The 26,752-nt window shown below is 46.2% G+C and overlaps 1 protein-coding gene across 3 annotated transcripts; it reads right to left on the reverse strand.

Moving 5' to 3' along the window:
- Positions 1–715: 715 nt before the first annotated feature.
- On the reverse strand, positions 716–15,000 carry LOC120392709 (GTPase IMAP family member 4-like). Of its 3 annotated transcripts, none has more exons than XM_039517473.1 (4): positions 14,861–15,000; positions 14,288–14,416; positions 3,750–3,798; positions 716–3,007 (listed from the first exon to the last, which is right to left on the reverse strand). In XM_039517473.1, exons 3-4 carry the CDS (start codon positions 3,781–3,783, stop codon positions 1,992–1,994), a joined length of 1,050 nt encoding a protein of 349 aa, XP_039373407.1. In that variant the 5' UTR covers positions 3,784–3,798; positions 14,288–14,416; positions 14,861–15,000; the 3' UTR covers positions 716–1,991. The 3 variants fall into 3 exon arrangements, with proteins under 3 accessions (XP_039373407.1, XP_039373406.1, XP_039373405.1); XM_039517472.1 differs by having other exon boundaries at positions 14,288–14,468; XM_039517471.1 differs by lacking the exons at positions 14,288–14,416; positions 14,861–15,000 and adding an exon at positions 4,553–5,011.
- Between the last annotated feature and the right edge of the window lie 11,752 nt (positions 15,001–26,752).

Raw genomic sequence — 26,752 nt, forward strand, 5'->3', positions numbered from 1 at the left:
TTCCCCCGCTACTTTCCCCCACCAACTCCTGGTGAGTCCAGATCCAATTCCCTGGGATCTTAAAACAAGAAAGAAAAAAAAATCAATCAGGTTCTTAAAAAGAAAGCTTTTAATTAAAGAAAGAAAGGTAAAAATTATCTCTAAAATCAGGATGGAAAATACTTTACAGGGTAATCAGATTTATATAGCCCAGGGGCACCCCCTCTAGCCTTAGGTTCACAGTTACAGCAAACAGAGGTAAAATCCTCCCAGCAAAAAAGGAACATTTACAAGTTCAGAAAACAAAAATAAGACTAACACACCTTGCCTGGTTATTACTTACAAGTTTAAAACATGAAAGACTGATGCAGAGAGATTTGGAGAGCCTGGACTGATGTCTGGGCCTTCTTAGTCCCAAGAGCGAACAACACCCAAACAAAGAGCACAAACAAAAGACTTCCCTCCACCAAGATTTGAAAGTATCTTGTCCCTTCATTGGTCCTCTGGTCAGGTGTGAGCCAGGTTTACTGAGCTTCTTAACCCTTTACAGGTAAAAGTATCAGAGGGGTAGCCATGTTAGTCTGGTTCTGTAAAAGCAGCAAAGAATCCTGTGGCACCTTATAGACTTACAGACGTTTTGCAGCATGAGCTTTCGTGGGTGAATACCCAATTCGTCGGATTCACCCACGAAAGCTCATGCTGCAAAACGTCTGTAAGTCTATAAGGTGCCACAGGATTCTTTGCTGCTTTTACAGGTAAAAGAGACATTAACCCTTAACTATCTGTTTATGACAGGCTATGTCTACCCTGTGGAGCTAGGGGTGTGATTCCCAGTTTGCACAGTCAGACTCATATTATCTCGCATGCAGCTAGTGTGCTAAAAATAGTCACGATTGCATGGGCAGCGGTGGCACAGTCTAGCCACCCTGAGTGCACTCTGCTCCCCCCCCCCTCAGGGTTCAGGGAGGTTTATACTCAGTGAGGCTAGCGTATGCCACTGCTCCTGCTGTCATGGCTACAGTACTATTTTTAGTGTGCTAGCTGAAGGGGAGCTAGCATGAGTATGTCTACACAAGCTGGGAATCACACCCCAGCTCATAATATAGACATAGCCTCATTCTGAGCCTCTCATGCTGGATGGGCTGCCAAAAAGCTCCTTCAGGTCATGTGGAGTAGGGAAGAAACTCTTTCTCCCATCATACTAAGGATGTACCACACACTTGGATTAAGTCCCTTTCTGGTAAGCAGGCGTCTATATTTATTCCACGCGGGACTTGCATTAGGTTCTGGTCGAAGCAAATATTTGCTCACCTTGGAATAGTGGTTTACATGTTTATAGTTTTTCCCAGCACAAATTCTCATTCTTGGAATCTTGTAAAGGTTATAACTAAACTCACAGTGTCTTTTCCTTTCTATTCAAATACCTCTTCCTCTTTCTCCTTCGTGATTAGAAACTAATGTACAAAAACAGGGTGGTAATTCCTTTCCATGCTGTTCTTCACCTGTATGATTCTCAGATCGGGTCTCCTGTTTCTATTTCCCAAATTTTCTGTTTATCTACCAAGGAATCTACAAGTCATAAGAACATAAGTCAAATATTTCTTTATTAGCTTCCTGAAGTGTTCCTGGAGCAGGGGCCCAGCAGTGCATAGCTGCATAGCAGATGCGTACATGGCAATATATATGCCTTTATCATTTATGTATATTGTTTATGTTTATACTAAGTCATGTAATTATATTGCACACATTGAATTCATGCATTATAACAGTGATAGCAATTAGCCCTTGGAATAGATTATCAAAGCATGCAACAGATTCACTAGCACAAGTGGGAAGGTATTTTAGCAATTAAGGGCCCACTGAATTCCTTGTGTAGCTCTACTGGCTTCAGTGGAGCTACACCAGGGATTAATTTGGTCTTAAAATGCGGAACGTTGGGGTCCGTAGGTTTAACAAGCAGTGAAACTTCATTTGCGACTTTTATATAACAGGCTTGAGAAGTTAAATGTAGCTCAGTCATCATTAAACCAACCCTTAATTACTTCAAAAGCAAGTGTAAAAGCACCCAAAATCATTTCCCATATTATATCACTTTCAGCTTCTTCCCTGGCTCCTGCTTGTTTTTTAGCATAATCTCTCTCTTTTTCTCCTAAAAGTCTCAATTTTTGTTGTTGCAAAACCATCTCCTTTTCTGCTACTTCTTTGTGCCACATTATCTTCTCCTTTTCATCTTGATAAGGAGGATTTTGTGCTTCATCCCTTCTTTTTAATTCTTCCTTGAGTTGTTTTATTTGCTCCTCATAATCACGTTTTATTTTCTCTCTCTCTCTTTCCAACTGCTCTGCATAGTATTTCTTTAGCTCCTCTGTTTTCTCTTGAAGCTTTTTCTCAGCATAGTTATACATCTCATTCGTGTAACATGTGCCTCTGTTCTCCTGCACAATCTTATCTACCATCCCCAGCAGCTCATTCACCTGGGCATCCCGTTCTTCTCCAGTTGCTCTGTTGTTGAAAGCACAATATCGTTTTCCAAATTTTCCTACCAGCTCACGAAGGCCTTGGGCATCAGAGCCTTTTATGAAATCTTCTAATTCGGTATCCTCTAAATCGTCTTTCCGAGTGAATAACAGGATCATGTACCTCATGGACTCAGCTCCAAAAATATCTTGTATTCGTTTGACTGCTTTTTTTTCCTCCGCAGTGTAACGGCTCAGTGGCACCACTAGAATGATAGCATGGGGCCCTGGGGAGGAGGCTACAATACAGCGACTGATCTCCCGACAAGTTTCATCCACTGGTACATGTGTGTCAAAAATGCCAGGAGTATCAACCACCATCACATTCCTCTCATTCCAGATGCTTGTCTCCTTACTGCATTTTGCAGTTACAGACTTTGCTGAGAGTTTGGACTCAAACACTTTCTTGCCAAGGATGGTGTTTCCTGTTGCACTTTTCCCAGCTCCGGTTTTACCTACAAGGATGATTCTCAGTTCTGATTCCCCAGTGTAGCGGCCGAAGTCCCCTGGGGCTGTTGGGAACATGTGTGAGATATTCATGACATTACAAAGAAAACCAAGTAGAGATGGGTTGGTTTGAGGATTTCTGCCTATACAGCTATAGACATTTGAATGTGCAGAGATTAAAACATTTGCACTTTGGATTTGAATGGCACAGTGATTTAGGGCCTGATCCAGCTCCCATTCAAGTCACTCCACACTGGGAATCTTTCCGCTGACTTCACTAAGAGTTGGATCAGGATCTTAGGGCACTAACTTCTCACCTCTGAGAGTTTAACTTCAGGTCTAGTGATCAGTGGTTTACTGGCCTCATCAGAGTCACTAGTGGACATTGGTCCACATCCCAGAAGACCAGGCAGTCTGGGCCAGCTCTACACTTGAGGGAGACAGGATTGGAACAGCAGTGTTCCTGGCAGGTCAGAATGTGGTGCACTGACAGTCTGGGTTAGGGAGAGTGGCTTTCAGTGCATGCACTGTCCTTGGCTCTTCAGCCTTTATACTCATTATAAGAAAGTCCCCAACTATAAAATCCCGTTTTAAATCCTTTTTTGTCACGAGCCCCTGCTACACTGCTGACCTTGTTCCTAGGGGTTCTTACCCTTATTTCGGATATTTGCATCAACACTCAGAGCAGATTATTAATCTCAAAGGGGAATGAGCTCACCTGCAGACAGTAAACCTTTAAATATTTATATTTATATTAATTAAGGGCAAAGAAGGGAGAGGATAGAGGCCTGATTGTTATTTCCTTACCATCAGTTTGTTCTTTCCGTATCCAGCTTTCCATTTTTACTTGAAATATCTGTTGAAAAACAATTATATTTAAAACCTAGAAGAACCTTTCCACAGAAGAACGTACTACAGATATTCAGATATAAGAGAAACATCAGCAACCATCTCTGAATACCTTTTGTCAAATATGAAGTCGCCCCTCTGCCTTTAAACTGGAAAAGATTATGGCCAAAAATTAAATGCAAAAGAAGAGAAATGTGAAAGACACATTTTGAAGACACTTTACTAAAAATTGTGAAGAAAATTTGGACCTGATTTTGACTACTGGCCCCCGCCCCCCAATCCAGACTTAGACATTTGCCTAATTCAGGGCAAAAGTTTTCAAATCTCAAAAATGTTGTGAAAGGAAATATTCTGAAATATTATTTCAATGTTTTGTAAATGAAATATTTGATTTAAAAACATTGAAATAATGAATTAAACAAGTTTAAAATAATTCAGATGATAATGTAATAGAAATGTAACATGAAAGTTGGAATGACCTTACTGATATGTGCACGCCTATACAACTTAACTCTACCTGCCTTGAAGCAGCAATAGCCACTGGGAATTATCAGCATGCACCCCAGCTGCATTGACTGTGTTAGGTGTAGCTGTACTGAGTGGTGGAGGGATTAATTGGAGCAGCTTGGTAGAGACATGACTGTGATACGAGGAAATCTGGGGATTAGTGTGAGAAGCATCAAAGAGCAGTGACTGTAATATGAGGAAATCTGGTCTGAGCCCCCCAGGTGCATGATCAAAGACAAGGGGAACATGTGCACCTTGAGGACTCCAGTATGCATCATTTCAGCATTGGGTTGTGTAGGTTGTGTCAGTCGTGCCAGTGGTGGTGCATGGAGACTGTCAACAGTGAGGTGGGATATGAGAGTAATCTGTGGGTTTAAGGAAGGGTAAATGAAAGTACAGTAGTGGGTGGAATCCTGTAAGTAACGAGGAAGGGGCTGTAAATGGGGATAAAGGGTGTAAAATGTAACACGTGTGGGATCGTTGGTGGGGAACAAGCTAAGAGTTTGGATGTAGAATGGACACAGGTAGCTCCTGGTCAGCACAGCTCATCTAAAGACAAGTTTTGCCTTAGCAAAGAGAAGGCTTTTGTCTGTGCTACAGCTGTCAAGAGCCCTAACCCGAGTGAGATGCACCATTTGCAAAGACAGCAGGTGAGTATGTGAGCTATGAGCATGTTGGGTCATCGCTCAAACATGGCAGGGTTCAAGTTGTGTGGGCTGTATCTTAAATCTGTGTTTCCTGGTTTTCAGAGGTTTGAGATTTGCTGTACACTGCATTTTGGAAGGGTAGGAAATACTTTAAAAAGGTTTTTTGTCAGTGAATTTCCTAGTTTTTTTTAAAAGGAAGACAAAAGTTAGGAGTTAGTGGCTATTCAGGCAGTTGTAGCTCTCACATAGATTTGTAGCTGATATAAGCTATCCCCAGAAGTGTAACTAAAGCACCTAGATTTTACATACTGCTTTTCATCAGCAGATTTCAACAAACTTTAAATCATTATCCCCATTTTACAGAAGGGAAACTGAGGCACGGAGCGGCAAAATGACTTGCCGCATCCAGCAGACCCAGTGGCAGAGTTGGGAACAGTGCCAGTCCAGTGATCTATCCTGTTGGGGAGTCCCTGACACATTTCAGGCATGACCAACACACTCACAGGAACACACGGAGACTGGAGTCTTCGGTTATGGGTAGCGTTTATTGTAGCAGAAGCTCAGCTACGCCCTCCAGAAGCATAGCTGTACTGCTCGTTTACCTCCCCCACATCCCGAGGAGTGAGCCCAGATATCTGTTTGCACCTCCCCTTTATTGTAAGCATTAGCCCTCTCCCTCCCCAGGTGGGCAGCACTGCTCTCGGCCTTGACCCAATAAGCGTCCTCTAATTCTCCGCCCCTGTTTACTGTTTATTCCGTCATGACCTTTTTGCCTTATGGGGATTGTTTTTGAGTACTTGGGTTTGATCTTTTGTAGGAGTGCTTGCGTCACGGGACTTTCCCTGCTTGTGTCTTCCAGCCCTTACTAGGCAGACTTGAGCATTTAGCCGTTTCACCTGCAAGCTGTGGTTATGGGGCTTCCTGTTATGTGCCTTCTGCTAGCGGCTTGCCAGCCAGTGTTTACTCTTTGCAGTTTACCAAGTCAGCCTCCCACATATCTACTAGGCCACATAGTTGCTATGTGATTGCTCAGTGCTCCTCCCTTCTCCCCGTACATTTGGTTGTAGTCAAAGGGGGATAATGGTCACGCTTTGAAATGTTTGGCATCTGCAAATATTAATAGGGCCAGGGAGAGAAAACTCAGACATGGTCTCTGTCCCCAATCCAGACACTTTTGTTCTATGATGGCTACAGTAACTTTACGTGAATGAGAGAGGACTTGTCTGTGTCTCTCCAGCTCCACCCCCTCCCAAAACAAGTACCCCTCCATCACCACCATCATCATTTTCAGTTCAGCCTCCTCTTCCCAGCCCATTAGTTAGCACTGTAGAAGCCATTAGGATGTAAAAAGTTGCTCCTTGCTCTCGTTCCCTCTGCTGTTGCACACACACACATCACACATTCATAATGATGAAGAGGACAAGCCACTGATACAGAGCGATCTGGTCACTTGGTAAACTGGGTGCAAGCAAACAACATGCATTTTAATACAGCCAAATAGAAATGTATTCATCTGGGAACCAAGAAGATAGGCCAGGCTTACAGGCTGGGGGATTCTATCCTGGGAAGCAGTGACTCTGAAAAGACTTGGGGGTGTTGGTGGATAATTAACTGAACATGAGCTCCCAGCATGATACAGTGGCCAAAAGGGGTATTGCGATGCTAGGATGCATAAACAGGGGAATCTCAAGTAGGAGTAGAGAGATTGTTTCATCTCTGTATTTGGCACTGGTGCAACCACTGCTGGAATACGGTATCCATTTCTGTTGTCCACAGTTAAAGAAAGATTTTGATAAATTGGGGAGGATTCAGAGAAGAGCCATGAGAATGATTAAAGAATTAGAAAACATGCCCTGTAGTGACAGACTCGAGGAGCTCAATCAATTTAGCTTAACACAGAGAAGATTAAGGGACAACTTAATTACAGTCTATAAGTACTGACATGGGGAACAAATATTTAATAATGGACTCTTCAATCTAACAGAGAAAGGTATAAAATGACCAATGCCTGAAAGTTGAAGCTAGACAAATTCAGACTGGAAATAAGGCATGAATTTTTAACAGTGAGAGTAATTGATTATAGGTACAATTTGCTAAATGTGGTAAAGTGTGGTAAAAATGTGCTAAAAGCAATCTTGAAATCAGGATTGGGTGTTTTTATAAGACATGCTCTAGTTCAACCAGGAATTATTTTGGGGAGGTTCTATGTTCTATGTGATATGGAAGGTCAGATTAAGTTATCATAATGTTTCCTTCTTCATCTTAGACTCTGTGAGTACATATGGTCCACTGGTCTAGATAATACTTAGTCCTGCCATGAATGCAGGGGACTGGATTAGATGACCTCTTGAAATCTTACGAGTCTATGATAAACAGGACTCCCATACCAATGGGGAGATGGGTCCATGACCACCAATGTCTTCTTCCCCAGAGAAAAAGACCTCTGTGAGGCTTCAGCCCATATTTAAAAGGAAGCTAAGGAAATTCCCACACAAAAAAAACGTAATTAAGGTGAAGTTAAGCCTGAGAGCACATGTGAGTTGTCTGATTATTTCACACTTTTCAGTAATATTGGAAGTGTGGGGGGGAGGTATATAAAATTCATAGCTCCTTTCCTTCATTTTGGCTGTAATGGAAAGATACACATGGAAAGAATCTATAATTGGTTTTTACTTCTATTTATGTTTCAGGGCCTGCAGTATTTCCAATTCCCTAGTCTTCCTCTGACACAGACAAAGGACTACACAAAGAAGTAGGTTTTCAGCAGTTTGGGGAGATTTCCCCATGCCTAGGAGGCAGTATGGGAAAAAGTACAGGGTGCTTGTGGGAGAAGCAGAGACACATGCAGTCAAGTCTGCCACCAGTAGCAGAGTGAAGATGGATTTCAACAAACTAGTAGTTTATAGGTAGGATGGTTTTAAATTGTGTTGGGAATTAAGGGCAATGAATTTGTGTTTGCTGCATTGAGTGGTGGGTGAGCCAGTGGATAGATGAAAAGTGGTAAAAGTGATGAGATAGAAAGATTATCTTAATAACAGTGTTTTGAATGAACTTCATAAGAACATAAGAACGGCCATACTGGGTGATACCAAAGGTCCATCCAGCCCACTATCCTGTCTACCGACAGTGGCCAATGGCAGGTGCCCCAGAGTGAGTGAATCTAACAGGCAATGATCAAGTGATCTCTCCCCTGCCATCCAGCTCCACCCTCTGACAAACAGAGGCTAGGAACACCATTCCTTACCCATCCTGGCCAATAGCCATTAATGGACTTAACCTCCATGAATTTAACTTCATGGGGGCAATGCAGCAGAATTCAAGGACAGGAAAGAGGAGGCTCCAGTAGTCAAGACATGAGATGATGAGGGCCTGAACAAATGCCTTAGAAGTTTGGACAGATATAAGAGGCTGAATTTTTGAAATATTATATATGTAGAAACATCAGATTTGGACATGGCCTGGATATGTGGATCCAGAGCAGCGGTTTTCAGACTTTTTTTCATTTGTGGACACCTAAAAAAAATTTCAAATGGAGGAGCGGACCCCTTTTGAAATCATAGACATAGTCTGCAGACCACCGGGAGTCCATGGACCACAGGTTGAAAACCACTGGTCTAGAGAGAGGGTGGGGTCAAAGATGACATCCAGACCATGGGCCTGAGCAATTGGGAGAATGGTGGTTTTATCCATGGTGACTGAGAAACTGGGGAGATGAGGATGCTTGAGATATGGGGGAAGCTCAAACATTCAGTTTTGGCCATGTTGAGCTGGCCATCCACAAAGAGATGTCAGAAAGATATGATGGGATGCAGGATTGGAGGGAGGGTCACAGGTGTTCATCTGAGAAATTGATTTGTGACTCATCTGCATAACTACAGATTCTAAGCCATGTTTGCGCATAGGCAGGAGTGGAGAGTGAATCACAGGTGGCAAATAGGTAGTTGGGATGCCAGGTTGTTGAATCAACCGGGAAGGAGAAGTAGAGTGTTTCAGCTAGGAAGACAGCAGGACTGAATGAAGAGAAAACCCATTTGTAGTGAGGGAAGTTGGCCTGGTCGGTTTCCACCAGAGCTGCTCTGCAGCGTGAGAGCAGGAGCAGAGGAAGTGGATGTGAGGGGTGAGCAAGGACTTGGGGTTGGCAGGTGAGATCTTGCAATCTGGGACAAAAGAGTCAAGTGTGGAGGAGAGTGAAGTATGGAGAGAGCCAACAACCCTATCAATGGGTGAAAGGGAGGAGGATGCAGGAAGGAGGGGGCTGAGAGCCGATGAGAAACCATTGACACTGATGGACTGGAAGTCATGGAAGGACTGGGTGGTGATGCTTGAGGGGAAGATGGGTAATACTGAAATAGATGAAAGGCTGGCGAGAATGGGGGAATTCAGTGAGGGAAAGATCGGACACAGTGCAGTGCTTGGTGAAGACCAAGACAAGTATATGGCTGTTTTGATGAGTGGTAGAGTTGAATGAGAATTGCAGGTAGTGGAGGATTAGCCACTATTCCAATGGGGCCTGGAAGGGGTGGGGAGGGCCCCCACTTGCTCTGGCTGGGGTCCCACAAAAGCGTAATCCACCACTGGCTGCAGGCTGAACAAGGAACTGAGAGCTTAGAGATGGGCAGTTCAAGCATGGGGTGGGTCATCAGCATGGAAGCTGTGGTCACTAAGGACGAGTGTGACAGACTGTGTTGATAGGAAGATGTTTTATGTGGAGCCATACCTGTGTATGCCCTTGGGCAGAGGAGGGCACAAAACCCCCAAGGTCTCTGCCAATCTGTCCTGGGGGAAAATTCCTTCCTAACCCCATGTATGGCCATCAGTTAGACTCTGAGCCTGTGAGCAAGAACCAGCCAGCTGAACACCCGAAAGAGAGAATGCTCGGTGCCACCTCAAAGCCCTGGCCCATCCTGTCGAGTGACCCATCTCTAGCCGTGGCCATCCCTGATGCTACAGAGATAAACTGGAAGGGACCCGCAGGGCTGCTGAGCTCTGCTCCCCACTGTCACAAGCTGCCCCAACACACAACCCCACCCATAAAGTTGTCCTGCTCTCTCTCAAATCTAATTGTTTGCCTCCACAACTCCATTGGGAGGTTGTTCTGGGAGCTCACCCCTCTGATGGTCAGAAACCTTCTAACTTCCATCTGAATATGTTCACAGCCACTTTATACCTCTCTGTTCTTGTGCCGACATTGTCCTTACCTTAACTAACCCTTCCCCCTCCCTGGTGTTTACTCCCTGATGTATTTATAGAGTAGTAAGAACCCCTCTCAGTCTTCTTTTTTCTAGGCTAAACAAGCCAAGCTCTTCCAGTCTCCTCTCATAAGCTAGTTCTCCATTCCCCTGATCCGCCTAGCAGCCCTTCTCTGAGCCTGTTCCAGACTGAATTTATCTTTCTTGAACATGGGTGACCAGAATTGTACCCAGTATTCCAAATAAGGTTTCACCAGTGGCTGTACAATGGTATTGGCACTTCTCCATCTCCACTGGAAATGGCTCACCTAGTACATCCGAGGGTCGCATTTGCCTTATTCACAGCCACGTCACATTGGTGGTTCATTGTCATCCTGTGATTGACCCACACACCCAGGTCTCTCTCCTCCATCACTTCCAACTGATAAGCCCCCAGCTTATAGCACCTACAAGCTCCAGTCCTGGCCCAGGTCCCTGCTGTGCTTGGTGCTATAGAAACAGAACAGAAAGACAGTCTCTGCCCCAAAGAGCTGACAGTCTGAGTCTAAGACAAGAGACAATAGGTGGATACAGACAGATGAACGAGGCAGGGCGAGGAACCAATGAGACAATATTGTCTAAACAGACAGTGCAGACAGAGGGTGAGGGAAGGGTCTTACACACCAGCAGAGTGAACAAAGAGCATGTTTTTCTGGGGGAGTTAATCTAGGAGGGGGCAGCTAAGTGTGAAGGGAAGGGGTGAGGGTGAGGGGAGAGAGAGGGTAGAAGGGGCAGGTGTGAAGCCGAGGTGAAGAGACCATGAGGAAGGACGGGAGGGCTGAAGCAAGCAGTCACTCAGCCAAGGGCAGAGCAAGTCGGAGAAATATTTGTAGTTGGGAATGTCCAGAGCTCCCTGCTTCGGATGCTCCAGTTCCTACCAGCTAGAGTCTCTGGCTGGCAACTCTCCTCTGTATTCCCCAAGGCCACGTGGCAAAGGGAAGGGCAGGCACCACCTGGATCCAAGTGCCCCTCTACCCCAGAGGGAGGGGTGTCTCCTCTGCACACATCTGAGTCCAGGGGAGTGCTGGGGGCAGGGGTGGCCTCAGCTGAGCACCATTTTACACCCTCCCCTCCGAGGGCAGGAGACCATTTACACGGTATCACAAAACCTAACCATTCAAAAACCCTGAGTAAGACAGAAACCCCACAAGATTGGCTTAAGAATCTCAGGATTTTTACAACTAAGAAATTTGGGGTTATTTTTAGTTGCCGTCTGGTTTTTGAGCCTTTAGGGTACGATCTCCTCACATTTTCAAGCTTTTCTCTCCAACTATGAGAGCTAGAGACTTAATAAGAAACTGAGAGTCAGATGTATTCACACGACTCCATGAAGTCATGATAAAATCATAAAAGTTGTCAACACTTTTTAGAATTCAATGTTCAACCTGAAACAAACACAAACAGTAAATAAATAAGGAGACAGGCAAGAAAACAATATAGCACTTTTTAAAGTCTCATGAAATTTAAGCCAACGTCAGAAGTTTAGGGGGTCCGGCTTGTGATTTTTGAACTTCTCAGTCTTGGCTATATTGACTCTCTACCCACACCCCATTCCTCCTTCTACCTGGAGAGGAAGGAGATGGCAAGCCGGGGAGTTGAGACTTGCTACTGATCAGCATAGAGGACTCTGCCTGGCCCATAGGCTATGTCCACACTTGTGGCAGTGTGTAGCATACAGACACTGCAAGCCCAGCTAGAGGAGAAAGGCTCTGGCAGTAGGGAATGGCTGTGGCAGGGGGAGGCAGCAGGAAAAGTTTCCAGCAGCAGGGAGCTGCCAGAGCTTTTCCCCACTGCCTCCCTGCCGCTGGAGCCCTTCCCTGCGGCGTGTAGCTACACACCTCAGTGAGATGTGTGGACACGGCCTGCTTGTCACAGCGGGGTGTAGCTACATGTGTAGTGCTGTATTTTACATGCTACAGGAAGTGTAGACACAGCTTTTGTCATTGCTCACACTTGTACTGGAGAGCAGCCAATGTGCAGAGCCTGCTCTGCAGTGCCCAAGGGCGTGTATGGGTATTTGAATGCAGAGTATGATTTGACCGGAGGCGGGGACAACCCATGTGTGCAGAGCACAGTGGATTAGCAGTCCATTACTGTCAGCACTCAGCCACCCAAGAGAAGACACTATACACAGCATGTACTATGTTATTAGAATAGCCCTCTCCTGGAGCACCCCTGCTCCCCAGGATAGTACATTCCTTTTATTCCACCTCCTCAGTGATCCAGGACCATCTTTCTTGAATCAGAAGGGCCCTCAGGCTCCTTTGAAAATCCCACCTGTACTATGCAGAGCCTCCACCTAGTGGCTGGGTGAACAAATAGACACAAAGCCCTATGCCTGCTCGGGTATTAATACTGCTCATTCTCTAAAGGAGTCAAGGACCAGCTGGTTGCAAGAAGAAACTAAGGCTTTAGTCAAGAAAAGAGTAGCATGAAGTTAACAGAAGGGGGATAGACAGGAACCAGGGATAAAAGAAAAAAGGCAGGGGAATGAGAGGGAACCCTATGCAAATGAATAACTGACTCCACAACAGTAGTCAAACCCTCCCTCCTGCAAACATTCATGCCCCCATACAAATAATTAAGTGCAAGCAGAACCCCACAAGAAGAACGCAACAGAGACAGGTACCACACCCGAGTCTACCCCCAAATCTGGGATGATCAGTGAGTGCAGTGGAGCTCTCAGAGCTGACCAGAGATTCAAGCTTGCAGTCAGTGCCCAAATACCTGTAGCAGGCATGACGGGCATGTGTGTTCTTGGTGCCCATCCTCGTCTCCATATTAACATTCCCCTATCTGGGTGTCTGGATTCCCTTAAACTACCCATCCTGCTCAACAGCCTTTTACCTGCACCTCTTTGTGCAACACACCAAACCTCTGCTGAATCCAGCCCATTATTGGAGGACTGGTGAAGAGCAGTGAGGAGAGAAATAATACAAAGGGATCCAGAGAGATTCTAACAGAAAATGAGAAATGAGACTCATCTTGAGAAAAGCAGTGAATGCATCTGTGGAAAATAATCCAAACTACAGACTGAGTGAAAGGGAGAAACTTGGGAAGCACTGCTACTAAAAGAAACATAGGGGTGGGAACTACAGGGGGGAGAAAGGCCAGGTGTTTTGCGGGAGCTGCAGATACAAAGGCATCACATGAGAGAACAAGGAAAAACAGCCCTAATATATGGCTCTGTTGATACTGCACCGTCAATATTGCATTTAATTCTGGGCACCACCTTTCCAAAGAGCTATTGACAAAATGAAGAGAGTGCACAGAAGCGCAAAAATTATCCGAGGGCTGAAGAGATTGGGGAAGATTAAAAGAGCTACATATGTGTATGGCTAAGCTACATCACAGCTAAGGGCAGAAAATAACTGTCTAGCACTAAGTGTTTTAACACCAAGAAGGGAGAAACATTATTTATGGTGATACAAGAGGGTATAACAGCAGTAACAGAATAAAGCTACACCAAGAGAAAACTAAGGTTGAACATGAAGAAAAATTTCCTGAGTGTGAGATGTGTTTTACTAGACTGCAAATTATTCTCCTCAAGGGGAGAGATGGGAACCCTGCCACTTGGGACATTTAAAACTAGACTGAAAATTTTCCTTTAAATATCCTTTCTGGAACAACTCTGCATTCAATCGGAGATAGAGTGGGTGATCCACGAGGCCTTTTCCATCTCTAACTTCTATGACTTCACAACTGGAGGGGTTTAAATCACCCTGAAGCATGCCTGAACACTGGACACCTGCAGACTCTGAGGGCCAGGGTGTTTCCTGTCTTTATGTGAAGGTTACTAGCATATGGTCTGATATAACACACACATGCAACCCCACATAAACTGTAGTTTCAATCAGATTATGAGACATCAGAATCTAATCTGGTCTAGAAAAGATTTTGAAACCTGGTATAGAAAAGCTGTCGTCTCACTGCCTATCACTGGTCCTGCAGCAGGCATGGTAGAGCTACCTTCTCTGCTGGCTAAACATATCGAGAAATAGCCTGTTACTTGGGTTTTCTCCCTCTGACTCCAGCATTTTCACAAACCTTTTCCCTTTAAACATATCACAGGAGTTTAAAACAAATTTGCCCTCCCCCATAGACATACACAAACCTGTGTGCTGCTTTCTCCATCTGAGGAACAACAGTGTCTCTTCCTGCAGATCTGGCCAACTTCTCCACTGTTCTTCCAAGCTGCAGCTGGTGTTGTCTTACCAGGGAAGAGGATGTTCTCTTTTGGCCTCTGTTGAATAAGCTCAGTCAGAGAAAAAGTTCAGTTTCACTATGAGTATGTGCTGGGGGTGAGGAGAAAGGAGGAGGGGTTAGTAACCAGCCAATTGCCTTTGCCAAAAAGTCTCTTAGAGTTTTACAAACCCTGAAGGATGTTCCCCTGTTTCAGAGAGGAAGAAAGCATCCCATAAGCATTCAAGAAATGATCCCACTGTCCAATCGAGTCCTCAGTCCCACTGTCAGCGGATAGATCAGGAAAATCATTATTTTTATAAAGATCATCCATCATCTTTAGCCCAGCAGCTCCAAACCACTGACCCACTTCTCAGTACCACTGTTTCTGGCACTTAGTACTCTAGGTTCTCCGCACCCAATCCCTGACCTTAAGGGTGGACCTCTGTGTTTAGCCCCAGGGCATCCCCACTGCCACCTGCTATTCCAAGCTGTGTGCTCTAACCTGCCAGAGAGCTCAGGTTTCTCCAAACTCGAGCACCCTGATCTTGAGCAGCCAAATCTCGATGGCAGGTTGGAGCACAAACATGAGAATGGGAAGCAGTCGGCACTGGCTAGGACAGCCATATATCATGGAAAGCATTCGGCTTCAGCTGCCAGTCACTGGAGCTTATTATGCCTTTGTCTACTAGATCAAAGGTCCATCTTCTATCAGAAATCGTCTCCCCAGGAAAGTACTTACACACCACGATCAAGCTGCCTCAGCCGTCCCTTTGCTAAACCTGAGTCGTTCCCCATAAGGCTTTCCAAAACTTGAATCATGGTTGTAGCTCTTTTCTGAACAGTTTCCAGTTTTACAACATCCTTTTTGAAGCGTGGAAACCATAATGGGACACAGTCTCCATGAATGGTCTCACTAATTCTGTATACAGAGGTAACGCAACCTCCCCACTCCTTTGCTCATACATCCAAGGACCAGCTTAGCCCTCCTAGCTACAGCATTGCCCGGGGACCTCATGTTCAGTTAGGGGTCATGGTTGGAACTAAGTTCTTTTCAGATTCACAGCGTTCCAGGATCTAGTGTCCTATCCTGAAAGTGGGTCCCTATAGAGTTTGTTCCTAAAAGGCTTGAGCCCCTATTGTTTGAGCTAAAGGCCCAGCTCTGAAGTCACCACAACTTTCACAATCTACCAAGTTCAAGCTATTGTGGGATCTCATGCGCTCCAGGCCAGCGACTTACCTCTGGTTCAACGAGCTGTTGGAATTTCACAATGGCTGTAAGCCCTTTGCATTAGTCCCCTCCCCACCTAAACCCACCATTTTTCTGGATTAATTTGTCCTTGTCTCTTGGCCTCCAAGGGTATTTCTGTGCCCAGTGAAGAAAAGTTCAGGCAGACACGTACAGCCACAAAAAAGTGGGGTTTGCTTTATTGCAGTCTTGAAACAGAGTCTCAGACCCTTAGTATCTATCAGCCGCCAGAGACTTAAGCTTGCCAGTGCTTTGAGTATCAAGCCTCTTCTCCCGTTCCTCTAGGGCACTTGGTCAATTGCTGACAGTAGTGCACCACCACAGAGGACTGCACTGGCAACTTGACAAGCTAAATGACTTCACGCTGTAGTAACCGCTCCAGGGTCCCCTTCTCCACTGCATCAAATTTAAGCTTCTTATCCTCACCTTCAGCACTTGGTAGATTGTGAAAGTTGTGCTCCTCCTCCCAATGCCCCCTCAATGCTTTGTCTGCTTCTCCCACAACCATCTCTGGGCCTGTGTCCGTGCTGCCCCATACCCATGGGATACCCTGAGGTGATCCAGCAGACAACTATCCCTGCCTCATTTAAACCCTCCTGAAGACTTCTACCATAATGCCAACAAGCAGTGAGTTAACAAGTACATTTATGTATTACTTTATACAGGATTCAAACATCCGCCATGCTGCCTACCTGCCTTCCCTGAATCACTGTGAAACCATCTTCTTTTACTGGTTTCCTTCATCTCCCAGCCCCACCCCTCATCCCCACTCTTTGCTGAAATAACTAAAAAGAGTAAATGACAGATGTGTGGTGCACCAGCCTACAGACCACCTCAGCTGCCCCCTCATGGCTCCCCAGTTTCTGCAGACTCAGGCAGGGTTACATTTGGGAGGTTTCCTTCACAGTAACAAGGGTTTGGAATATTTTACTAAACGTAAATTCTGCAGAAACTGAGGGCCCACGAGAGGGCTGCAAGAAATGCTTCCAATAAACATCGCATTCTCTGCACTTCAGACTTCTGGTCTTTTCCTCTGTCTGCAGGACAAGAACCAGGGGAGAGGGTGAAGGGAAAGCCCTCTAAAAAGTACCTCTAAGAAATTTTCCTAGTGATCTCTCTGGAGGACTCCCATGAGTTCTCAGTGTGCATCAACGCCCAGTTCCACCACACTGATTAGAGGCACAGAGAAATGTCCAGCACATGGAAACACAGCAAGCCTTGAACATTTCTATACCCTGAACCCACCTCCACACAGCAAAGCCACTTACCAGGGATCTCCTCTCCTGCTTCTTGCTCGCCAGAGAGAAACTGCTGAGATTGGCTGGACACCTCTGGAGTGGTGAACAGTTCCTGGCTGCCTCCCTCATTTGGTGACCCTGCGGTGGGCTCCAAATCATCGTCTAACTCCACTTCTTCATCAAAGACTTTGCCCTCTGGGTTAGGTCCACTTTCTGCCTCCTCCAGTCCCGCTGAAGTAACCATGGGGCTCTTGGCAGTGGAGGTGGGGTCGTGGACAAGGATAGTGTCCAGCTCCTTATAGGACCAGCAGGTCCTTCGTGCAGCACCAGAGAGATGGTTTGCCTCTCTTGCCTTCTGGCATGCTTGCTTCAGTTCCTTTATCTTTGTTCTGCATGGCACCATGTCGCGGTCAGAGCCCTTTTCACATAAGCCTTGAGCAATCTGCCTGTAGGTATCAAAATTTCTGCGTCTGAAGTGCAGCTGGGACTGCACAGCCTACTCTCCCCATATACTGGGTAAATCCAGTGGCTCCGCTGTGCTCCAAGCAGGAGAGCATTTGGAGCATGCGGCTGCCATGGTCACCTGGGAAGATGTGATGAGACCTCTCCACACTGAGCAAACAGGAAGTGGAATTGCAAAAATCCGCGGTCCGTTAAAGGGGAGGGGCGGATGGTTGTTTACCTGGCTGTGGGGCAGCAGAGTTCAAACTGCTGACCAGAGTGGTCAGGATGGGCATTGTGGGACACCTCCTGGGGACCAATTAAAGTGATAAACTCAAGCACGGTGCCTACACTAGCACTTTGTTGACAAAACTTGTGCAGAAAAAGCCTTATGTCTCTCGTCTGGGGGGTTTTATTTTGTCACCAAAACAGGGCACTTTTGTCGGCAAAGGTCTCATTGTAGTGTGTCCGCATCCACTTTTGTCAACAAAACTGTTATGTAGACAAGGCCTCAGTGTCAAATGTCCCCTTCGTGAGCAAGTTCAGAGAGAAGCCAAAGGCAAACTATGAGCTCATTTAACTGAAACCAATATTCTAGACCCAGCACAATCTGGATTCAGGCCCGAACGTGGAACTGAAACCACTTTAGTGGCACTGGTGGATGATCTCCTGCTCTCAATGGATAGAGGACAGACATCCATTCTCATCCTCCGGACCACTCTGCAGCATTCAACACTGTAGACCATGAGATAGTGTCCTTGAAGGCCCCCTCCACAGTGGTCTGCAGAGTCTCTGTGCGCTCCCCCAGCAGCAGATGATCCTCTTCTTCCTTCTCCTCAAGGCTCCAGCAGCTCCCAGGCAGCAAACACTGCAGCAGCGGCTCCAGCCGGCAGTCCAGTGGCCAGGCAGGAGGGACCCTTCTCAGGTGGTGGTGGTGCCCACAGCAGCAGCAACAGCTGAGGCAAGGGTCCCTCACACCCCTTCCCTGGGGAGCAGGCCAGCAGGCCCCCCAAAGGAGCTGCAGCAGGAGCAGCAGCAACCAGGGGGTCCACCAGGTAGCAGAGAAAGCGGGAGGGGTCTGGTCCAGACAAAGGAGTAGCTGGAGCCACAGCAGCAAAAGCCCAGGGCCTAGCAGCGGTAGCAGCCCTCCAGGCCAGAGGGCTACAGGAGGGTGGCGTGGAAGGCAGGAGTCTGGTCGAAAGAAACTGTGCTTGCCACTGGATGAGTAGTTTTCTGTTCCCTGCGTGACCAGAGCAGGAGTTGCCCTAGAGCAGTCAGGAACCTGCTAGAACCAATTAAGGCAGGCAAGCTAATCAGGACACCTGACTTAATGTAATGCACCTGGCTAGGGACAGCTCCAGCCCCAGCTCCCCCTACTCTGCCTCAACTCCAGCTCCCCCCTGCCTCAGTGCTGCTGCTGCTCTGCCTCCAGCTCCTGGGCTTCTTTTCTGGCCCCTCCCCAGCTCAGCTCAGGCCCCTGCTTTCTCCTTAGCTCGGCCCCGCTCTGTCTGACCCAGGCAATTCCAGCTCACACGAAAGACTGGATCCACCCTGGCCTCTGGAATTCCTGATTAGCCTGCCTGCCCTGTCAGGCTGACCTGGAGAGTTGACCTCTCCCTATTGCCCCTGGGGACTGTCAGTCTCAGGGACCTGATTTCCCACCCACCCTTCCCCTTTTAGTGCTGGGAGCTAGCAACCAAAACACCCCCACTGAGTGTTAGTAAGGGGACAACAGCCCCTTTACATTAAAAAGGACCTCCTGTCAGTCAGTGAGGGGTGTGCAAGGAGCTGAGAGTGAGAGGGCGTGCTGCTGGAGGACTGAGGAGTACAGTCGCTATCTGGCATCAGGAGGAAGGTCCTGTGGTGAGTATAAAGGAGGTGCTGGGAGGCGGCTATGGGGAAGTAGCCCAGGGAATTGGAACTGTCACACTGCTGGTACAGGAGATGTTGTAGACAGCTGCTATCCCCAGGTCCCTGGGCTGGAACCTGGAGTAGAGGGCAGGCCTGGGTTCCCCCCATCTCCACCCCCCGCCCAACTCCTTACTTTACACAAGGGGAGTTGACCTTGACTGTGAGTCACATCAGATGCGGAAGGTCTTTGGCCTGTCCCTGATCCACTGCGGGGTTTGTTCTCCTCCTTTCCCCTATGCTGGCCAGTGATGAGGTTAGCTGAGGAAATGGCAGGTTTGAGCCACTAGCAAAAGTGGCCCAACTAAGGGCTGCCATGGACCTCTGAGGCGAACAAATGTGCCGGAAAGCGCAGGGCCCTCCAAGGCAGAGGAGGAACTTTGTCACAGTCCCCAGATGAAGTTATTCTTTCTTGTGGCTTGTGCTGCGGGTAGATGCCCCTATGCTGTCTTCTCAGCCTCTTTATAACTGGTATTTACCTCCGATACAAATGTACTGACATTGTCTCTGGCTTACAAAGCTGGACCCAGGCAGACGGGCAAACTCACACTCCTTTGTGTAGAATAAACCTCTTTATTAGCTTGGTCTAGAGATGTTTTACTAATGTATTTCCAGCATATAAACATAATTCTCTATATCACACAATGATATTCATTACCAGCATGACAACAGTTTGGTCTGATATCATGCAAGATACTCTTTGGATAAATATTATGACACTAGTGAGTGTTATGTGCAGTGAGTTTGTCAGGCCTGGTAAGGTTTGTAGTTACAGGCAGTGAACCGTTTGCCAGTGGGCATTGAGAGGCTTGTAGGGTCACACCCTCCTTTAATTTTGTATTAATTAAGTCCAGTATCAGCCACTCCATTATCTTGCCTGGGATCAATGTCAGACGGACAGGCTTATAATTACCTGGGTCATCCTGTTGATCCATTTTAAACATTGCCACAACATGAGCTTTCTTCCAGTCTTCTGGAATTTCTCCAGTGTTCCAAGACTTATTAAAAATCAACATTAATAATCCAGTGAGCTCCTCAGCCAGTTCTCTTAAATCTCTAGGAGGCAAGTTATCTGGCCATGCTGATTTTAAAAGGTCTAACTTTAATAGGGACTCTTTTAGCATCCTCCTCTGTTACTAACAGAATGGAAAGTATTGCATCATCATATGATATGACTGTATCATCTACCTTTACCCCAGTTACTGAAAGGAATATTTCTTGAACACTGCTGCTTCTTCCACATTATTGCTGTCAGTTCTACCATTTCCAGATAGTACTGGACCAGTACCTTTATCAGGTGTGACCAGGGTCCCAGGAAAAAGATGCCTCAATTAGGGCCAAACTGGAAAGAATGGAGTAAACAGTCCCCAAAGCTGGTGGATATTCCAATACTTAGATTCACCAAGGCAGCATAAAGCAGCTTCTATAATACCTCACTGATTACCCAGAAGCCAAAACACAGTTCCCTTAGAGCAACCCAGCCCCATGCATTCCACCGAGACACTTAAGTCAGATGTGATAAGGGAGTGGGTGCAACCAGCATTTTTCAACATGTCTTTCCAGTCCATTACATGGGTGGTACACCCCAGAGAATGGTGGGTGGACCAGGTACACCCCAACTGCAGCACATACATAGAAGAGTTGAAGCAACAATTTAATTGAGGAGTGAGAAGATGCACATGGAATCATCGCTGAAAAAGGGATTTGTGGGCAGCAGGAAACCCAGGGTTGGGTGTATGAAATCTGAGGAGCCGTTTGGTAACTAAAGTAACTGACAAGCCAGAATGTAAAATTGCAGCAACAAGTCAATGAGCTACTGGCACAGCAACTGTCTGCAATCACAATGGGATGGAAAAGGGCAGCAAAAGTGAACCTGCGGCTAACTCAGTGGACAGGAACCTTGTGACATGGGTGGGGGGTGGCTTCAGAAGGCTAACTTGGGAAGGGGAGGTGCGTATGGGGATACAAAATGCTCAGCTCTGGGGCTGGCACCTGTTTAATAGTTACCGTGGTACCTTGGAATGGGATGGCTGCTAAGGTGGTCCCCATGAGCCCTATCGGAATAACAAGACAGTGAGGAGCTCCCTGGGAACCACTGGAGGATAGATGGGGAGGATGGAATGGTGTAAAATGGACAATAATTCAGTTAAGTAATTGTTTGTCCAGAGAAAATATTTGAGTGTGTCCCTCCCCAATGGCCATGGAGTTGCAGAATTAACATCCTGTTGCAAATAGGGACCATTAGGGGGGGATATGTATGGGGTGTTTTCTGAGAATGTGCTCAACATTTGGGGACCAAGCATCTGGCACAGTTACACACATCAACATGCTGCCATCAGGACTATGGTACACAAACGGATCTGTGGAACTCATTGTTCTGAACAATCGAACCAGTGTGTACTACCCAATTCCATACCACGTGGTCAAGCTGGCTTGGACAAAACCGCATTTTTCTGTGACTATCCAGTGGACTTGTGATCTGGACAAAAGTACATGGACACTGTAGAGGCATCTCGCTGCAACTGCCAATAACTGGACACATTTCAAATACACCCTCCAGAATGGTGTTACCGGGTTTTAACCCTGTCAAAAGGGAAGAAGCAGAGTTCTTGGTAATGGCCTGAATTTTGGACTATATCACAAGGGTCAGGGCTCCCGATGTTACTGTGGATCATTATGGTTGTTGACCTATTATTAAGTATACTAATCCTGCAATGGATACTGTGGTGGCTAAGGGGGACACAGCCCCACAAAGAACAACCTCTATGTATAAGTAATGTAATAGACCCTCCGCCAAAGTGTAACCGATAACCCGGATGCAATCTTCTCAGGCCCATCACTGTGGGGAGTCTGATCAGAATAATTGGACTATACCTGCAGTCTGTCCGTACAAGGGAAGGTGCAGGGCACTATACTGCATAGGAAGCAGTGGAGCCCTGACACATTCCATCTTAATACCTGGCCCTCTCAGGAAATGTGTCACCGCATGTCCTATGTTTTTCCCTGGGCAGGAGGATCCCAGAAGGAAAAGGGGGTGGAGTGTTAGCATATAAGCCTGTTTGTTAGCCTGAGATAGAATTTTGGGTTTGACTTTTGATACTCTTACATCCTTAAGTATCAGAGAGGTAGCCGTGTTAGTCTGGTTCTGTAAAAGCAGCAAAGAATCCTGTGGCATCTTATAGACTAACAGACGTTTTGGAGCATGAGCTTTCGTGGGTGAATGCCCACTTCTTCGGATGCATGTATTCACCCACGAAAGCTCATGCTCCAAAACATCTGTTAGTCTATAAGGTGCCACAGGATTCTTTGCCGCTTTCACATCCTTACTAATGTGTGAAGAACAAAGAAACTGTGCTGCATTTCCCACAACCAGCCGGGTTTGTTAGTATAATGGGAAGAGAAAAGAGATGGAGCAGGGCATGGTGGGAATGCAATGTAGAGGCTCACACTGCCTCAGCTCCTATCCTGAGGCAAGGTCAAGCAACCAGTCAGAAGGGTCAAGAGGGATGGGGGGGGGGTGTACAACACACTAAAAAGACCAGAGAAATGCCTGCCCCTTACTGGAGTATAACCTTTCTCCTTACTCCTTCAGTGGGGTACAAAAGAGGTGGGACAAAGATCCCAACTCACGACCCTCCAGAACAGAACATGACCAGAAGTGGTAAGGGGTGTGACTAGGCGTGTACAGTACAGGTATATCTGAGCCTGCTAAGAAGGGGAATGGGGCAATTGGGAGTTGGGAACAGGGGAAGTGGGCCATGGGGTAAAGGCCTGTGGAGTCAGAGCTGGGATAAGAACACTGGGGAACAGACTCAATCCGCGTACAGAGATAAGCCTGACAGGTGTGAAGAGCTTAAGAATGTGCTTGCTTGGAAACTAAACCCCGATAAACATCGCATTGTCTACACTTGGACTTCTGGTCTTTTGCAGCTCGCTGTCTGCAGGACAAGAACCACGGGGAGGGGGTGAAGGGAAAGCCCTCTGATAGCAAGCAGTCAGAGCAGCTGCTTTACTAAGGGCCATGTGTCTTGTGTCAGTTGTAAGAAGCTGAGCTCAGGAGCAGGAAGCAGGCTGTGTTCCCTAACTCTGAAGCATTTTTGCAGCAGGTTAGTTATACTGTTAACCATCTACCAGGGAAGCTTGGGCCATGCTAATTATAGCAAGGAGAAATTGGGAGGGAAAAATAACTTCTTCTATTTTAATTGTATGCATTGAATGTTGTTTTGATTTTAGCCAAATGATTCTAGTTAACTTTCTCAACTAGTCTGATTCACCAGCTCTTCTGTAACTGTAGTAATGGGGAAAGCGTCATTTATATTTTGTTATTCTCGTTTTTGTGTAACCCTTCTGCCCGTCAGAGTTGGCAGCAACAAGGGCTGGGTTAGTACCTAGGGGTTCCGTTTCAATAACACAATGCAAAACCGGCTCGAGCCCCCACCCAGAGACCTGGGACAATTACACATCACCCCCTGGTGCCTCTAGGAGGCAACACTTCCCCTCTCACAAGCACAGAGTCTGAGTGTAGCAAAAGCCTCTTAATAAAGGAGGGAAACAATGCAGCATTATGTTGGGGAAACACCACAAACAGGATTCATAACACAAACCATGAGCAAAAGACCCACCCCCGAGTAAGTTTAGCAGTGTCCTTTTCTCTTCAGGGTCTTAAGTGTAACCACCCAAAAGATCACCCCAAAGTCCCAAAAGTCTCTTGAGTCCAGCAACCCCAAAATCACCCAAAAGTCCAGCAACCCAAAAGTCTCTGTCCCTGGTCAGTGCAGCCACAGAGTTCAAAAGTTTATCTGCAGAGTTCTACTCCCACCCCCCAGCTGAGTGGAAATGGAGGGGGGGGGAGAGAAAGGGGCACACGGGGTGTTAAGGGGCACCTTACATGGTCCAAGGCCGACTGCTCCACCTCTCCATGGGGTTCTGCAGCCTTCACCACAAGCCGCTCCAGCCATCCCACAAACTGCTCCACTCTGCTCCACTTCACTCCACTCACCATCCCACAAACTGCTCAGCTCTGCTCCCCATTCCATGGGCCATTCCAACCATCCCACAAACTGCACTGCTTTGCCAGCTGCTTAGCAATATATCTTCAGGCTCCCCCACTAGTTAATACAGCATTCAGTGATCTCAGCTCCCAGCAATCTTAGCTCTTTAGTGATTTCCCCACTTAGTGATTTCTGCATGTAGTAGGAGAGCATCAGTGCTAGTGCACTATTAGCCCAAAGTGAATTTAGTACAGTAGCCTGTAACTAGGCTTCTAATAGAATCAAAATTAACTGTGAAGAGAGGAGAAAGTGCAATTGAGCACCCCAAAAAGGTGTGTGTGTGTGTGTGTGTGTGTGTGTGTGTGTGTGTGTGTGTGTGTGTGTGTGTGTGTGTGTGTGTGTGTGTGTGTGTGTGTGTGTGTGTGTGTGTGTGTGTGTGTGTGTGTGTGTGTGTGTGTGTGTGTGTGTGTGTGTGTGTGTGTGTGTGTGTGTGTGTGTGTGTGTGTGTGTGTGTGTGTGTGTGTGTGTGTGTCACCCCCTCTCTCAATTTACAGAGTTTTGGAACCCATGTCCCTTGTCTAGCGAGTGCTACTTAGATGATGGTGAGTCCCTCTGTCATAAAACAGTTTCATAGTCCTTCATTCATACAATCAAGGTAACAACACTTTATTCCTCCTGCCCCAATAACAGAGAAATTGGGGATCCCACAGCTGTCAAAGTGACCATTTTGGGCTGCCATGGGCTCATGCTAGGCAGAGTGGGTGTGCCTATGCAAACAAGATCAGCCCCTGAAGTTCTTTTCCACACTCGCCACAATTCACCACCAGATGTTAGGGTAGAGCTCATCCTGATTCTGCTTTACATTTGTATTTTCTTGTAATCATTTTTTTAAAATCTATACACTTAACCTAGTGATTGGTTAATAAGTCAGCTGACTGGCTAACAGTGATTTCAGCAGAGGAAGAGTCTGCATGGATTCCAGCTGAAGATTCCTACAAGCAAGTGGAGGGAAGATGCTGTTTTAAACTCAGCAAACTGCAAAGATTTGGTGATCAAAGACTCTAACTGAGACTTAGGTGAACTAAACCTAAGCTTTTGGGACTCTCAGTTTCTTCTCACTGTGTTTCTGTGGGGACTGAACTATTCAAATTTTAATTTGTTTTCTGAAGATAATGTCTGTGGGTTATAAAATAGTCATGCTGTACAAATTAGATTATTATTTGTTTCTTCATCAAAAGTTTTTATGAAGTTATTTAATTAAATTCACTTCTTTTGTTCCTTTGGGGACTTGAATGTGGGGAGGTTGACCCTGTGCAATCCTTGCTGAAAATCCTGAAACTGAACTCTAGGTCTCCAGCTACTTTTGTAAGGGAGTTGGAATTTCTTTTAGGCACTGGAGAAGGGCAATGAAGTGAACTCTAGCCCACCCAAAGTTTACATATGCATGCATCATTTTTGTATCTGAAGTTAGGAATATTTGACTATGTATCTGTATTTCAAATATGCTACTTTGGGTGACACCCAAACCACATCTAACCCTTCAGGTACAACAAAGACAAAGTCAGACAGGGCTGATGGCCCATCTGCAAGGACAATGGAATGTGAAAGAGCGTAGTCTTTCTGTTGACACTCTAACAGCCTCTGCCTCATGGTGGCCGTGACACTACAGATGCAAGTGACCATGTCACTTCGTACTAAACTCCATCTTGAACTTCTGGTACTTTTCCACTAGCAAGGGTGAAAATCAAACAAGGAAACAAAGAGTTTCCATTTTATGGAAATCCTTGCTATTTCTTTGTCTGTAGCATATTATTTCTACTTTTCTTACTTGATAAATTCTGCAATAGAGGGAGGAATATGTCCTCCAGGGGGAAATAGTAGACATAGACACAAAGGAGTGCTCGTGGTCTTGACCATCAGACTAACTTGGTATGCCTTGTGGGTGACCCCCTGTCTCTCACCATTAGGTCTCTATGGATATTGTAATGGTGGAAGGACCCCTCATTGCCCTCCAAGGGCATCCTTATTGGGTATTATTGACTAGTCACTGGGGTTTAGAATCTCACAAGGAGATTCCTTTATAAACATGTAAAGGGGGCTTTGAGTTCAATTGTGGTATAACAGTACCTGAAGTTAAAAATGGAGGCTGCACAGGGCTCGGTAATCCATACTCCGTGATAGCAGGGGAGTTGATTAATCTATGTTTTTATTGCTTCCAAAAGGCTGCAGTAACTCAGAACTTGTACGGTTCAAGCTACCTTATTTCAATTCCCTCAGCTCTCCCGGGCTGTGACCAGATCCGTCTACCAGCAACCTCCCCCTTGCTGCTTGGTAGGTCCCGACTGGGGTAACAAACTCTCGATCAGCTAAGAGCACATTAGCCATCAAGGGAAGAGAGACGGAGCTGACCCCTCTTCTCTCTGCTGTTTCTTGGGACTTGTTTAAGTAATCATTGAAACCGGTTAAGGGGTTAATTATTTAAGGAGGGATACCTCTAGGTATGTTTCTCTATACACGCATGTATAGCTTGAAGTGCTAATTAGACTAGCCAGCAGAATTTAATTGAGTTA

The sequence above is a fragment of the Mauremys reevesii genome, unplaced genomic scaffold, assembly GCF_016161935.1.
Source record: "Mauremys reevesii isolate NIE-2019 unplaced genomic scaffold, ASM1616193v1 Contig11, whole genome shotgun sequence".
In the NCBI taxonomy this organism is placed as follows: Eukaryota; Metazoa; Chordata; order Testudines; family Geoemydidae; genus Mauremys; species Mauremys reevesii.

What these genes read in the sequence shown, in the direction of transcription:
- LOC120392709 (XM_039517471.1), bottom strand. Translation starts at nt 4,576, where the DNA reads ATGATGCATACTGGAGTCCTCAAG. An exon ending in TGCATACTGGAGTCCTCAAG is followed by an intron (nt 3,799 to 4,552) that starts GTGCACATGTTC and finishes GTTTTTCAACAG; the next exon opens with ATATTTCAAGTAAAAATGGA. An exon ending in ACGGAAAGAACAAACTGATG is followed by an intron (nt 3,008 to 3,749) that starts GTAAGGAAATAA and finishes TGTTCCCAACAG; the next exon opens with CCCCAGGGGACTTCGGCCGC.